Source organism: Leptonychotes weddellii, chromosome 4 (assembly GCF_054177405.1).
Source record: "Leptonychotes weddellii isolate Sample4059 chromosome 4, ASM5417740v2, whole genome shotgun sequence".
Taxonomy (NCBI): domain Eukaryota; kingdom Metazoa; phylum Chordata; class Mammalia; order Carnivora; family Phocidae; genus Leptonychotes; species Leptonychotes weddellii.
Genome location: NC_138372.1, coordinates 33,757,411 through 33,771,552, shown reverse-complemented (window position 1 = coordinate 33,771,552; position 14,142 = coordinate 33,757,411). Strand labels below are relative to the sequence as shown.

Sequence of the window (14,142 nt, the reverse complement as noted above, 5' to 3'; positions counted from 1 at the left end):
GCCCCTTGACTCCATTTTAAGAGCACATGCTGTGTTCAGGGGATACAGTGTTGGATCATCAAAGATTTTGAACACTGTGTGAGGCACAGGCTCAGTGCTGGTCCTGTCATCGCTGGGCATGCGATGGCATGAGGTGAATCATTGTACAATTTTGCAAAGGACTGGACGGTCAGTAGCTACTCCAGGAGTGACGTGCCCCCTTCACCTATTATGTTTCTTTCATTGTGAGACCTGAAATAGCTTCCCCTCATGGTCCCTCTTTCCAACGTGGCAGATAGACTAGTGAATTGATTGTTTTGTAGAGTGGTTCTAACAACAAGCCCTTTATGAATCAGGGATATTGGACTTCCAACGACCAACCTATCCTGACATGCACGAAAGGCTAATACCAACGTATCCTTTGTGAGAGAAGCATGTCATTTAAAATACGTAGAAACAACAGTGTGCATGCTTATAAACAGCTGCAAGACCATGCCGTGTTGGACTGGAGAAGGTACTTAGTGTAGGGTTTGTCTATTTGTTTGTCTTTAACTTAAACTGTAGATATATGTGTAAAGGGGTGGGGTGGACAAATCAACAAGTCTTGTTCTTTCTGTGAACACAAGAGTATTTCCGTTATTCGAGGATGGCTTGTACAATTATAGGCCTCTCATGCTAGGAGTGATAAAATCTAATTTCATGGTTTAAAAGTGTTTTGCTTGGGGCGCCTGGGTGGCTCAGTTGGTTAAGCGACTGCCTTCGGCTCAGGTCATGATCCTGGAGTCCCGGGATCGAGTCCTGCATCGGGCTCCCTGCTCGGCAGGGAGTCTGCTTCTCCCTCTGACCCTCCTCCCTCTGACCCTCCTCCCTCTCATGCTCTCTGTCTCTCATTCTCTCTCGCAAATAAATAAAATCTTTAAAAAAAAAAAATAAAAAAAAAAAAATAAAAGTGTTTTGCTCACCCTGTGGGTTTAAATGCTGGGCTGCCTCAAGAGGAAACACTGAAGAATGGAGGTCAAGGGAGGAGGAGGTCAGCTCAGCAGAGGCCATGATGGAGCTGTGGCTTCCTTTGAAAGGGGCTCAAAGAGTCTGTGCTATTTGTGAGCTTGGGCAGGTCACCTAAATGTTCTTTCACCCCAGGCCTATTACTCCGTTAGAACCGCCCTGAGTCAGCACCCTAAAAACCTCAAGGTGTCCGTTTGCATCCTACTTCTGTCTCCTGTTTCCTGTGGGTGACTTCTGGAAACTTCTCAGAAACCTCCAGTGACTTCTGTGTGTGGTATACAGTAAAACAGTGCTTCATTCCCCTTTGTGTCACCTGTGCCTAGCACAGCGCTGGGCACAGAGCAGGTGCTCAACCAATAAGTAAATGAGTGAATGATGTCCACTGAAATCACACTCCTTCTCTGAGGATCCCCTAGTTTCCCTACACAGATTTAACCTTTCCCTCCCCCTGCTTTTTTTTTTTTTTTTAAACTGTGTCTTGTCCTTTTATGATAGGACTTACTAGTGCCTGGTTTATTCTGGAGTCACTTGTCTGCATGTCTGTCTTCCCCACTGGACTGTGACCCTCAAAGGGCAGGGACTGTATTTTATTCCTCACTCTGTCCCTATTATGAATTTAATATGTTGTGTGGCACATAGTAGGTACTCAGGGAGCATGGGCCGAATTGAAACTCTTTCACTGACCTCATCTTTAAAATGAGGAATAGGATGCCTTCGATGTGGTCTGGTTGTTGAGAAACTGAGTCCTGCGATGGCTGGAGAGTTAATGGTCTTCCCTGCCACTGAGCACTACAGAGTCCCTGTGTGTGCCCATGCTGTCACACCAGGGAAGCGGAGTGACAAAAGCTCTTCCTCCATCTGAACTTGCAAAAGCGTGACTTATCGTTATTCCTCTCACCCATTTTACCTCTAGATATGTACAAGCTGACCTCTGAATTGCTTGGAGAGGGAGCCTATGCCAAAGTTCAAGGTGCTGTGAGCCTGCAGAATGGCAAAGAGTATGCGGTCAAAGTGAGTGTCTCATCTGGATGCCAGACTTGACTTCCCATGCAGTCAGTCCTAGCTGGGCCTAAGCCAGATACATTTCATATTCTGCAGTATGGCAACTCCAAAGCGGGACTCACTGGATTCAACTCTTTGTTTCTCTACTTACTTGCCGTGTAACATTAGGCAAGTTACTTAACACTTCTGTCCTTTGGTTTCCATCTCTGTAAAATGGGTGTAATCATGGGAACTATAGAGTATTGATGTGGGGATAGAATATGTGTAAAGTGCTTAGAACAATGTCTAGCTGCTGCTTCTTATTTTGAAAAATGGAGCAAACTTCACGGAGTAGACAACCAGATTTGGAATTAGAAGGCCAATCCGAATCTCTGTTTTACCAAACTACTACTTGACTTTGGGCAAGTCGCTGAACCTCCTTTAGCCTCAGTTCCCACATCTCTAAAATGAGGATAACAACACCCGGCCTTCCTGTCTCAACGGAGTGGTTATGAAGATGAAAATAAAAATGAACTGGAAGTAGAAACACTACCAATTACACAATGCTATAAAGTATCATCATAATGAGGACTGAGCACTCAGCTCTGGGGCAGGAGAGATGGCTCCTTGCTACATGACCTTGTGGTGACTCACCCTACCCCTCGGTGCTTCCATTTGCCAGCTCTAGATGGAAGAAGGGATGGATCTGGAGCATTGGTTCTCAAAGTGTAGTTCCTGCATGAGCAGTATCAGCATTGCCTGGGTACTTGTCAGAAATACAAATTATCTGGCCCTATCCCAGACCTACTAAGTCAGAAACCAGGGGTGGGCCCAGCAGTATGATTTTAGCCAGGTCTCCAAGTGGTTCTGATACTTGCTGAAGTTCGGAAAACCCTGATATAGGGCTGTTTTACATTCAGTGTGGAGCAGAATCATCTGGAGAGCTAATAGCACAGAGACCCAGTTTTCTTGGTAGAGGATAGGGCCTGGGTCTTTGTATTTTTTTACGCCGTTCCCCAGGTGATTCTTATACCCACCAGAGTTTGGGAACCACGGATCTAGAAACAAGGTCTCATTAAATCCAAGGGGGCAATTCAGATGTATTTCACATCATCCACCTGAGCCCTCAGGTCTAAGTGCTGCCTCATACAGGCAAACCCAGCCAAATTGGCTCCTGAGAGAAGTGTTTCTTCCTGTGACCAACTGGCCATAGTCCCAGCTGCGGGTTAATAAAGGGGAACACTTCTGCTTAAGCCACATTCCCTTTTGTTGGAGTGTTGCTTCATATGGTAACAAAAGTACTACCTCAATTCCTTTTTGGAAACATCAGTATAAATTACAAGTAATTTTTAAAAAATATGCTTAAGTGTGGTAATAAGCCACAAATATAAGTTGATTTTCAAAGGTTTGGGGACATTTATGCACCCATCCAGACCTTTTTCTTCAGGGTTGGATCATAAAGAGGAAAACCCGGCCCTCTGTGCCCCTGGGCATCTTTGGTGCAAACACTGAACCCTGGCTTGGTAATTCTTTGGTTTGAGCAGTTCGACCCACATCTCATATCTCTCCTGTCCCTTGGAAGCTCCCTAGAGATGGGCTACTTCTCCCAGCATGGCCCCACAACATTGGGTTTTATTAGGGCTTCCCTATAGGCATCCTAATGATGAATCCTAGAGTCTCAGGGTTGAAACGGAGTTTCAGGATAATCTGGTCCTGAATTTCTTCCATAACTCCTCAAATAATTGTCCATGTTCTGCACCCTAACCTCTGATAGCAGGAGCCCGTTACTTCTGCAGAGAAAATAATACCATTGCTGAGTAGCTTGCTGCTAGAAGATTCTTCCTGACTTTGATCTGAAATGCTAGGTAAATGAGTGAGTTAAATAGCTTCTGTGCCCCAGCACTGCACCTCTCTGACTGCTTAGAATGTGGACCCACTGTGGTTTACTACCAGATGTGGACTTGTATAGAATATTACACCTGGTCCTGGGTGTTTGTGCTATAACACACGGGAGTGGTTTGAAGTATTCTACGCAGCGGTCTGGGAATGAAGGAGCAGGGTGTTACCATCTGTGCTGCCCACTCCATACGTGGGACCGTAAGGCAGAGCCAGCTCTGCAGAAGGCTTTCCCCCAGGCTCTATTCGCAATGGTTTGGGGCTCTTGATGGGTCTGTGGAGATGTTCAGAGTTAGCCAGTCCCTGCTTAAACCACGTGCTCATCTATTGGCTCACCCATGCCTTCAGTTCCTACTTGCCAAGCATCTCCAGGTATAGGTGGGAGAGACAGTGTCTCTAGGTTCCTTGAGAGAAACTGCATGGGACATAGACAGGGATAGGATAGCAAGGGCTTTGGAGGCAGCTCTGGACTTGAGTGCCAACACTTTTACCACTTATCAGAGCTGTGGACAAAATGTTTGACCTCTTCCTGTCTTTTGGGATTGCGCTGTAAGAACTAACTGAGACTGTGTACCTGAGTTACTGCCAAAGGGCACGTTCTCTGCAGAACTGCAGGTGTAGAGTCTGAGCTGGGCCTTGGAGCTTTAGTTCCTCTCCACTGCGTCCTCCAGCCCCCTTGCTCTTCCTCCAACCCTGGAAGATCCTTCAGTGGAGGTTGTAAATCTCACCCTTAAGACAGGAGGAGATGCCCTTGAGGTAGGACCTGGGTAGAGGTAGCTCTTTATCTTCTTGCCGGCTGCCTCAGTGTCCCCATAGGCTTCCACAGTATTTGCTTGGCCAGAGTCAAAATAGGCCCCAGCCAGGCTGGAAAGCTTGGGCCGGTCTCGTGTGTTGCTGGCAGAGTCACGGTGCCTGTGTCACCAAGACCTCCTCCACGCTCGTGCTTGAAACTGGATGTGGGCTGAATTGGGCCTTGCATTCTCCCAGAGGGCTCCTGCTGAGAGGTGTTTCAAGGTCAGGTGGGTATGACAGATTTTATTCTTTCCATAGATCATCGAAAAACAAGCAGGGCATAGCCGGAGTAGGGTATTTCGAGAGGTGGAGACGCTCTATCAGTGTCAAGGAAACAAGTGAGTACAGTCTTGGGCTACTTGCTGCTTCTCTTGGGAGGATGCTTAGCTGTAGAAAAGGTCATTTCTTACCACCTCCTGACCCCAGCATTTAGCTCACATGCCTTGGCCACAACTGCAGAGGATTCCTTCTGCCTTTCCGTGTTTAAGAGAGAGAGGGGAGAGGAGACGCGGCAGGAGCCTTTGCTTCCGTTCAGGCTGAAGTACTGTAAATAACAACCCAGGCAAGCTGGAAGAGAGAGCGATCCGAATGAGGGGCTGGGAGAATATGGGGTTCCCTCCTTCAAGTGCCTGTGGGAACAAGGCTGACCGAGTGTCGCCCGGCACACACCATGAGGGCCCAGCTTTCATGACTAGATGAGGACAATGAGAGCTAGTACGAATACCACCGTGTTCCGTACCCAGCATGTTAGCGTGTGTGCGGCCGCCGCTCAGGCTCCGGGCGCCCGCCTAGCACTCTGCGGGCCAGCTGGGCCAAGGTGGTCTCCGCCCCCGCCTCAGCCGGCTCACCACCAGCTCCAAATGAGTGCTTCTCCCGCGGTGGCTTTAAATCAGGGTCACCTCTAAGACTCTGCTTCCCCCCTCTTCCCTGCACAGCAGGGTCAGCGGGGAGCCAGTGACCAGGTATTGATGGCTTTGTCATTAAGCTTGGAGGATGGGGGCTGCTGTTGATTTAACTCCAGGCGCTGCTTCTACAATCTTCTTTCAAATCAGGCCATTTTAGTCATCTTATTTAGAAGCCTTCACACTAGTGAAAGCCTGGTGTCTCCCAAAGTGGTCAGCATTTTTTGATGAGGGACAGATTTTTATTTTCAGCCCTGCAGCTTCTGAGTTCAGCATTAGAGCCTCTACTTGGTTTATTTCGTTCTTTAAAAGAAAAAAAGCCCCCAACACGTCCGATATCCAGGCCGGCGGCTTTCCTCCTGAGTTCCGAGACGACCTTGTTGGCGGCGCGGGGTAATGCTCAGGCCGACAGAGTGCTCACCGGGGAAGGCCACAAGTGCTACGGCGGCCGGGAACGCGGCCGTTTCATTAAGCAGCGCTTAGCAGTTAGGGTCTAGCGGTGCCCACGTTAGGCCCCAAGTCTATTTGACAGATGTTTCCATTTTCTCCAGGCAATGTAAATACTGCCCTGTGATTTATGGGCAAGAGGGAGGGCAAGTAATTATTTGCTGCTTGCCTCCAGGACACACACCTACTATTCAGTGTTATTAGCCGCAATTGCTTCCAGTCGGCTGCAGATTTTATTCAGTTTAATGTGACCGGGACTTTTTTATAACTCTACCTAGTGGGTTTTAGGGTTGGGGTTTGACAGCACAGACTTGGTGAAAACACCAGAGACTGAACATTATGGAAAGATAAGGTGACCTGAGTCTTGCTAACACCATTGGCTACTTCTCAAACATGGGTCTTTAATAAGCATTCTGATTTCAGGTTGATTTCTGCCCTGCTACAGGGCATTGTATATTTTTTTCATTGTATATTTGTAAGTGGGCTTTAATATATAATACCATTTCCCTTTTTTTCCCTTTCCTCCTGTTTTTTCCTATTTAAGGAACATTTTGGAGCTGATTGAGTTCTTTGAAGATGACACAAGGTTTTACTTGGTCTTTGAGAAATTGCAAGGAGGTACTTACTGTTGAGTATGTGTTTGGACTTCTGATTAAGACCCAGGGTGGTGATCATCCATCATGAATCCCAGAGACTTCTAAAATGAGTCAAGCTAATAAAAAGGATGAAGGACTTAAAACTGCCCTTGATTTGGGAGAAGGGAGGCCAGAGGGAAGGATGTTAATTAGCATTTTGCAGAGCCTAGAATGTCACCTGCGTGGACATTCTATAAATGCCTTCTCATTGTAATAGGACTCATGTATAGATACATTTAGGCATCAATTTATCAATCCATTGTTTTGATGTGTTCACTATTTAAACTAATTATGGGGTGGAAACTCTTGCATACGTTGTGAAGTCCAGAAAGGCTCACCAGAGGAGAGGAGGGTCCCATGGCTTAGGAAGTAGACCCAGGATAGAGAGGAGGCCTGAGGATCTGTATCCTTCAGATGGAAAGATGCCACTCTTGACCATCACCATTGCTGCCATCACCCACACCCACAATCACTGGAACGTGTACTCAGGTTGCTTTTCTGATATAGAGAATGGGATAGAGCAGCCCTTGCCCTCACCATCACTCACCCAGCCTGAGGACAGATTTGCAGGGTGCAGGTTAGGGAGGATATCTGGAGCTGAGTGGGGGGCCATGTGGAGGGGTTTGGTGATTAAGGGAGCATGCTCTAGACCCAGCAAAGCTGGATTTAAGTGTAGCTCCATCACTTACTAGCTGTGTGACTTTGGGCAAGTCACATAACCTTTCTAAACAGTGTTCTCATCTGTAAAATAGGGATCATGACAGCACTTACCTCTTTCAGTAGCTCTGAAGGTGCAGTGAGATCATTCATGTGACATGCTTGGCACAGTGCCCTATGGGCACTAAGGGTCCAATAAATGTCAGCTATTAATATTATTAAAACAATTGGGTATGCCAAAGGCTATCTTAGAAGTGGGTAGCATATTACTGTCTATCTGCCCTTTTAACAAATTTGGAAGCAAGAGACTCACTACAGTAGAGCGAATATGAGACTAGCCAGGAGCCAGTTATCTGGGAATGTTCCCTAGCATGCCGGGATCCTTTCATTGTTTAATCTGACAAGTGAAAGATCTTTTATCCCTTCCCTATGCCAAAACCCAGCAATAAGTAAATATGTGCCATTTTTAAAAAAGATTTATTTATTTGAGAGAGAGCGAGCAGGGGGAGGGGCAGAGGGAGAGGAAGAGAGAGAGAATCTCGAGCAGACTCCACGCTGGGCACAGAGCTCCATCTCAGAACCCTGAGATCATGACCTGAGCCAAAATCAAGAGTTGGATGCTCAACCGACTGAGCCACCCAGGCGCCCCTGTGCCATTTTTAAGATGCAGAGATAACCCCTCCAGCCCAGAAATACTGACTTCTAGTCATGAGCACAGAGCACATGGAGCCAGGCCATGTGCTCATGCCCTTGCCCTGCTCAGCACCACCAAGACATTACATTTAAAATGCTGGGGATCATCTGTAAATGTATTGCTTAGAGTGCAGCCCTGCTGAGGCCAGAGCCACTGCAGTAGGTAAGGAGACTGGTTGATTCAGGGCAGCCCATGCCTCCAGCAGTCAGACTACACATCCAGTTGAGGGGCAGTCTATACCGGTTCTAAGGCCAGACTTACTGGGCTTAAGTCCTGATGCCTCCACTTACTGGTGTGTCATCTCGAGCAAGTTGCTTAGCCATTCTTGGCTTCAGGTTCCCCATCTATAAAACGGAGATAACTATATTTTGTACAATTTGCACAGTTGTGGTTAAGGCTAAGATAATCTATTTGAAGACTACTACATAGTGCCTGGCACATAGTAACTACTCAATAAATGTTAGCCGTTGCCAACAAAAAATAATATTATTAATAATAAATAGGAAAGTCAGAGGGAAAGCACTTTTCCCCCTTTTTCTAGACTTTCTAGACCTTTACATATCTGTTGAGGGTGTGGCATTTCTGTTTGAAGGCTTGTGCTCTTGTTTGGATCTGAGATCAGATGCAGAGGAGGAAATGTTCCTATGGAGAGGCCCCCCAACCTCACGTGGATTCACTTTTAGTTCTTTCTTATTTCAGAAGCCAGATCTGCCTCAATGGCATTAATATTTTTGGTCATGCAAATAGTTGTTTTCTCTCCCTTCTGTGCTCATCATGGGCAGGCACAGAAGATGGCAGTTCAGTTCTGTTCAGTCCAGTTTTTTTTTAAGATTTTATTATTTGACACAGAGAGATAGAGAGAGAGCACAAGCAGGGGGAGCGGCAGGCAGAGGGAGAGGGAGAAGCAGGCTTCCCGCTGAGCAGGGAGCCCAATGCGGCGCTCGATCCCAGGACTCTGGGATCACGACCTGAGCCGAAGGCAGTTGCTTAACCAACTGAGCCACCCTGGCGCCCCATGTTCAGTCCAGTTTTGTGCTGGTACCTCCTCTGTGCCAAGTACCACACTTGGTGCTGGACATTTAGTAATGAATAAGGCTGTGTCCCCACCCCAAACTTGTGCAGACTTGACCTCTGAGAACTTATACTTCCTAGGGCCCGAAACGTCATACCTGTGTGTCTCTTCTGCTCCCCAGGCTCCATCCTGGCCCACATCCAGAAGCAGAAGCACTTCAATGAGCGAGAAGCCAGCCGAGTGGTACGGGATGTGGCCACTGCGCTTGACTTCCTGCACACCAAAGGTGAACCAGGCCTTTGCCTCGGTGATTGGGTTGGACCAGCCAGCCTCTGGGGACGGAAGGGGAGGGGCAGATCAGGCAGAGAACTAGGCCAGGAGCTAGTGCAGCTCACAGCCCCACGCATGAGGGTGAGGGAGTGAGCCAGAATGGTGCTGGGCTTTGGATTTGGATGGCAGGCAGATGTGGTGCTATTAAGAAGGGTAGAGACATGGGAGAAAGAACGAGGGAAAAAAGACTAAATTTCATGACGAATAAGATGTATGAGTGTGTGGGTATGGATGATCTCCTTTTCCTGTCCTAGAAAGATGCAAGCCTCATCATAATACTATTCTAGTATAAATATTTGGGTGTTTTCTAGTTTTTGTTTTTAAAGATTTTATTTATTTACTTGACATAGAGAGAGACAGCGAGAGAGGGAACACAAGCAGGGGGAGTGGGAAAGGGAGAAGGGAGGCTTCCTGCCGAGCAGGGAGCCCGATGCGGGGCTCGATCCCAGGACCCTGAGATCATGACCTGAGTCGAAGGCAGTCGCTTAACCAACTGAGCCACCCACGTGCCCCTTCTCGTTTTGTTTTGTTTTGTTTTGAGCTGAGATCACTTAACCAATTAAGCCACCCAGGCACACCCATTCTAGTCTTTTAAAATATGTCACCTGTATCTCTCTTTTCAAAATCAGCATGATAGTATATATCTAGTTTTATATCTTGTTCACAATAAATGGAAAATGCATTTTTCTACTAATGTGGTTAAGTTTGAGGTATCTGTTGAACATGATGGTAAATTGCAGGTTGCTGTTGTCTGAATTACACTTCAGTTTACAGTCCCTTATCTAAGACTGATCGTTTAAGAACTTTGATAGTGAATTAAATCTTTTTACAAATTGTTTTTGTATTTCCATAAATATGTCTGATGGTTACATTTTTATTTTATTTTTTTTTAAAGATTTTATTTATTTATTTGAGACAGAGAGAATGAGAGACAGCATGAGAGGGAGGAGGGTCAGAGGGAGAAGCAGACTCCCCGCCGAGCAGGGAGCCCGATGCGGGACTCGATCCCGGGACTCCAGGATCATGACCTGAGCCGAAGGCAGTCGCTTAACCAACTGAGCCACCCAGGCGCCCTGATGGTTACATTTTTAAAACGTGCCTAACAGCAGTGCCATGGAAAAACGAATTCTAGCGTTACCTTTTTACCAGCTATGTGCTCTCTCAGTAATGATGTCTTCCCGCAGAATTACAGTGAGAAGAGAGGTAATTACTTCATCAACAGTAGTTAAACGCTGCTCTGGTTAGCGTGCGGCACTATTCTCGCTCGCTTACAGAGTGGTGTGGGCCTGTGTCTGAATCGTGTATGTATAACACAGTTGGGGCACAGTGCCCGGCATGTAGTAGTTCTGCAAGAGTGTTCCTTCCTCCACCCTGATCCGCCGCCAGACAGAAAGCATTTCCATTCCTAATATTAATTCCCTTAAAATAAAGCCATCTGTCTGGTGACAGGAGGGGGTGGATTGAATAGTTGGTAACTTAGCTCTGCTCCCTTCCCCATTATGGATATTGGCCGGCCACATAGGTTGTGAGAGCCCCAGGCCACTTCTAGGCGCTCTGGGCACACATCCCACCTTGTGCCAGCAGCTCAGTGCATGCTGGAGGCATGTGTGCAGGGAGTTCAGCCTCACTGGTCCTACCTCGTTTCCTCCTGTGGCTGAAGGGAGATCTCCACGCTGACAGTGGCCACGTTGGACGCCTGACTGGCACATGGGACGCAAGTTCCTAGAAGGGGTGTCTGTACTTTCCCCAGCATGATGAATAGCACTAGTTCTGTTTCTGAAAGCCGGGATGCATGTAGGTAACACCTGCTTGACAAAGATTTACAACTGTTCCCCAAGCTGCCTCTGCAGATTGCAAAACTGGGTCACGCTTTTTGCAAGACCCATACCTTAGAGGGGGGCAGAGGCGGTTTTATTTTTTATTTATTTATTTTGAGGCAGTAAAGGGAACAGAGTTGGTGTGGTGTTAGGAGTTCTGAAGTGCTTGCTACCATCTAGCGGACCAGCTGCCCGTGTGACTTGAAGTTGGGGTGAAAAACAATTTCTAGCTGAACTTGGCTGTTTTCTAAATAACTTCACACTGGGAAGATGGATTGGGCAGGAATGGGTCAGCCCGGAAACAAGTTCCGCACTTTTAAATACTGGACATGCTGCAGCTTAACCTCTGGGAAATGAAGCAGAGCAGCTCAATGGCCGGCGTGTTCACAGAGGCAGGTCCATTATTCCGGCATGGCACTCAGTTCTCAGGCTGGGGGATGACTGGGCCATCGGCACCCATTTGGAGAGCAAGGCTCCATGTGTGGCTCGTGATCCTTCTGTGGGAGCACTTGCTGTAATGGAAAATATCTTTCACTTTTAGTGCAGCAAGCTGTAGCCCGACTCAATTTGTATAGCCTGGACTGAGTTGCTCTGGGTTCTCATTCAATTAGGTGACTGATGAAGTTACTTAGCCTACTGGAGCTCAGGTTTTCCCTCCCTGGTGAAGTGCCTCGGGTGGGCTGGGCCTCTGCCTCCTAGCGGGAAATCGGAGGGCGGCCTGAGAAGTTGGTCATCAAGGGAGTTTTAGGAAAGCAGATTCTGCTTTTTCCTATGACTCCGTGAATCCTCTGCTCCTTTCCAGTACTTCTGAGCACCAGCTCTTTGGCTCTTGCTCAGCCTTCCAGCCCTTCTGTCTCTGCATTGTGCATTCTGCAGAAGGAAAGAGAGATGGAGTTTCTGTGTCCACCACGCCCTATGAGTTGGTTCTCTGTCCCTGTCTTTGGTCAGAAGGTGGTTTTTCCCCACGTGCCTTCTTGGCCAGGTCAGCAGCTTTTAACCCCTCATGGAGTAAGCTGCTGCCCGTGTCTCCTTCAGGAAGTCTCGCCAAAATGCAGAGGAGGGAGGTGTCTCTTAAGAACAGTACCCTCGAGCCAAAGCAGTCCTTGCTGTGCTTCCGACAGGACTGTCTTGGACATGCAGAGCAGGTGAGAAGGGGATTGGACAAGCTTTGGAAGATTTGTTAACTAACACTTGGTCCTCTGAACATGCAGGGAGTCCCACCTAGGGAATCATTTTTTTTTTAAGTCAGCCACACAAGAAGAAATGAGGTAGAGCAGCTTCAGCCCCCTGAGATGCTCTTAAACAAGGCAATGATTATTTCTGCATTGCGGTTTCAAGCATGGCCATTTGCAGGGCTCTTTGCTCTGCTTCATATTAGGCTCTTATTCTTGGTTGTCACTGCAGTGCTGAGAGGTAGGCTAGCTGGGATTCATTTAGCCCCCTTCTTATCCCTGCCCGACTTCTAAAGCTTCGGCTTCAAAAGAACTTGCAGAATCAACTGTGCTTTTGGTTCGTCTCTGGTTACTTCTGCCTCCTGCAGCTCGTTGATTTTTTAATGTACCATAATTGGGAATTAATCTGCGAACAACAGCATTTGGAAAAAATTAATTGTGTGTGGAATGTTTGATAATTATGTGCATATGTTAACCATTTCTTTGCTCTTGTCATTTCAGGCATCGCTCACCGCGATCTGAAGCCGGAAAATATACTGTGTGAGTCTCCAGAAAAGGTACTTAGGGCTGACTTGTTGGGGGTCACAGTTTACACTGAAGTGGGGAAGCCACCTCTATTTTCAGTTGGGTCGTTAGCAGTTCTCTCAGCCTCAGGTACCAACCTGCACTGATTACTATGGACACATGAGAATGTTAGACCAAATGTGTAGTGTTTCTGCATTCTAAATCGGGTTAATCCCTGTCTCTTCTTTGCTCTTTATCAACAGTGTGATTGGCTTACACCTGAGAGTTTGTAAAACTCTGCATGAAATGAATGTTTTCTAGCCCAGTGCACCTGTCTTTAGAGCAGCTGGTGTGAGCCATAAACAACTCAATCTTCTGTGAAGCCAATCTTTGCCTAGAAAGGATGTTTATGCTACGGTGTATGCCAGCTAGTGCCCACCGCTTGAAGTACTAATTAGGAAGCAAGTTCCTGAAAAGGGTTCCTCTTTCCATTTTTATTTCCAAAGATGCCCATTAAAAAGCAAACATATAGATTGGGTGTTGAACAGATGCATCCTATTTTAAACTTTACCTTAACCTACCAGTAAATGGAAGTGTTTGCACTTCCGTAAGCATATAAGAATTTGACAGATTCTGTGTTTGTTTGGAGGGATTGAGGCCCTGGTGGTTTTGTTGGCACACATTCATGGCTCTGTGTGTATGTATATGGGTGCGTATGTATGAACACACATTGTCAGTCTGAATTAAGGGATAGCCCATAAACAGAAACGGCTGCAAGAGAATGTGGTGAGTGTAAGCTGCTCCATACAGCTCTTTTGTGGGGAGTAGTAATACATTACCTCAAATAAGATCTTGTGATTTCCTGTCAGTGGCTCTGGCATAAGACTTTATAATTTGTCACCATTATCATTATGATTATTAATAATAATTATAGTTAACATTTCTTGAGTACTTACATTGTGCCAGGCACTTATTAAGTATTTGTAAAATCTCATGAGGTGTGGGTACTATTACTATTCTCATTGTATGGATGATGAAACTGAAGCTCAGGTAGATTAAGAAGCCTGCCCAAAGTCACTCAGCTGGTAAGTAGTAGGGTATATAGATTAAAACTAAGGTAGTCAATCTGGCCCCAGAACTCCACAGACACTCTGATCTACTCTCTTGCCTCCAGTTCACAATATGCTTTCATGGCTTTTGTCCTTTCATTTGATCTTTTATTTTTTTTTAAAGATTTTATTTATTTATTTGAGACAGAGAGAATGAGAGACAGAGAGCATGAGAGGGAGGAGGGTCAGAGGGAGAAGCAGACTCCCCGC

General features: G+C 46.6%; 1 protein-coding gene across 7 annotated transcripts in view; it reads left to right on the top strand.

The window, feature by feature from the left end:
• The window catches only part of MKNK1 (MAPK interacting serine/threonine kinase 1), a 35,200-nt gene that overhangs the window by 11,442 nt on the left and 9,616 nt on the right, over positions 1 to 14,142 (top strand). For all 7 annotated transcript variants that reach the window (XM_006737439.3, XM_031032535.2, XM_031032533.2 and 4 more), the window contains 5 exons: positions 1,898 to 1,995; positions 4,912 to 4,991; positions 6,547 to 6,620; positions 9,182 to 9,286; positions 12,821 to 12,876. In XM_006737439.3, the coding sequence (XP_006737502.1) occupies positions 1,898 to 1,995; positions 4,912 to 4,991; positions 6,547 to 6,620; positions 9,182 to 9,286; positions 12,821 to 12,876 (413 nt within the window). The remainder of the gene's footprint in view (positions 1 to 1,897; positions 1,996 to 4,911; positions 4,992 to 6,546; positions 6,621 to 9,181; positions 9,287 to 12,820; positions 12,877 to 14,142) is intronic.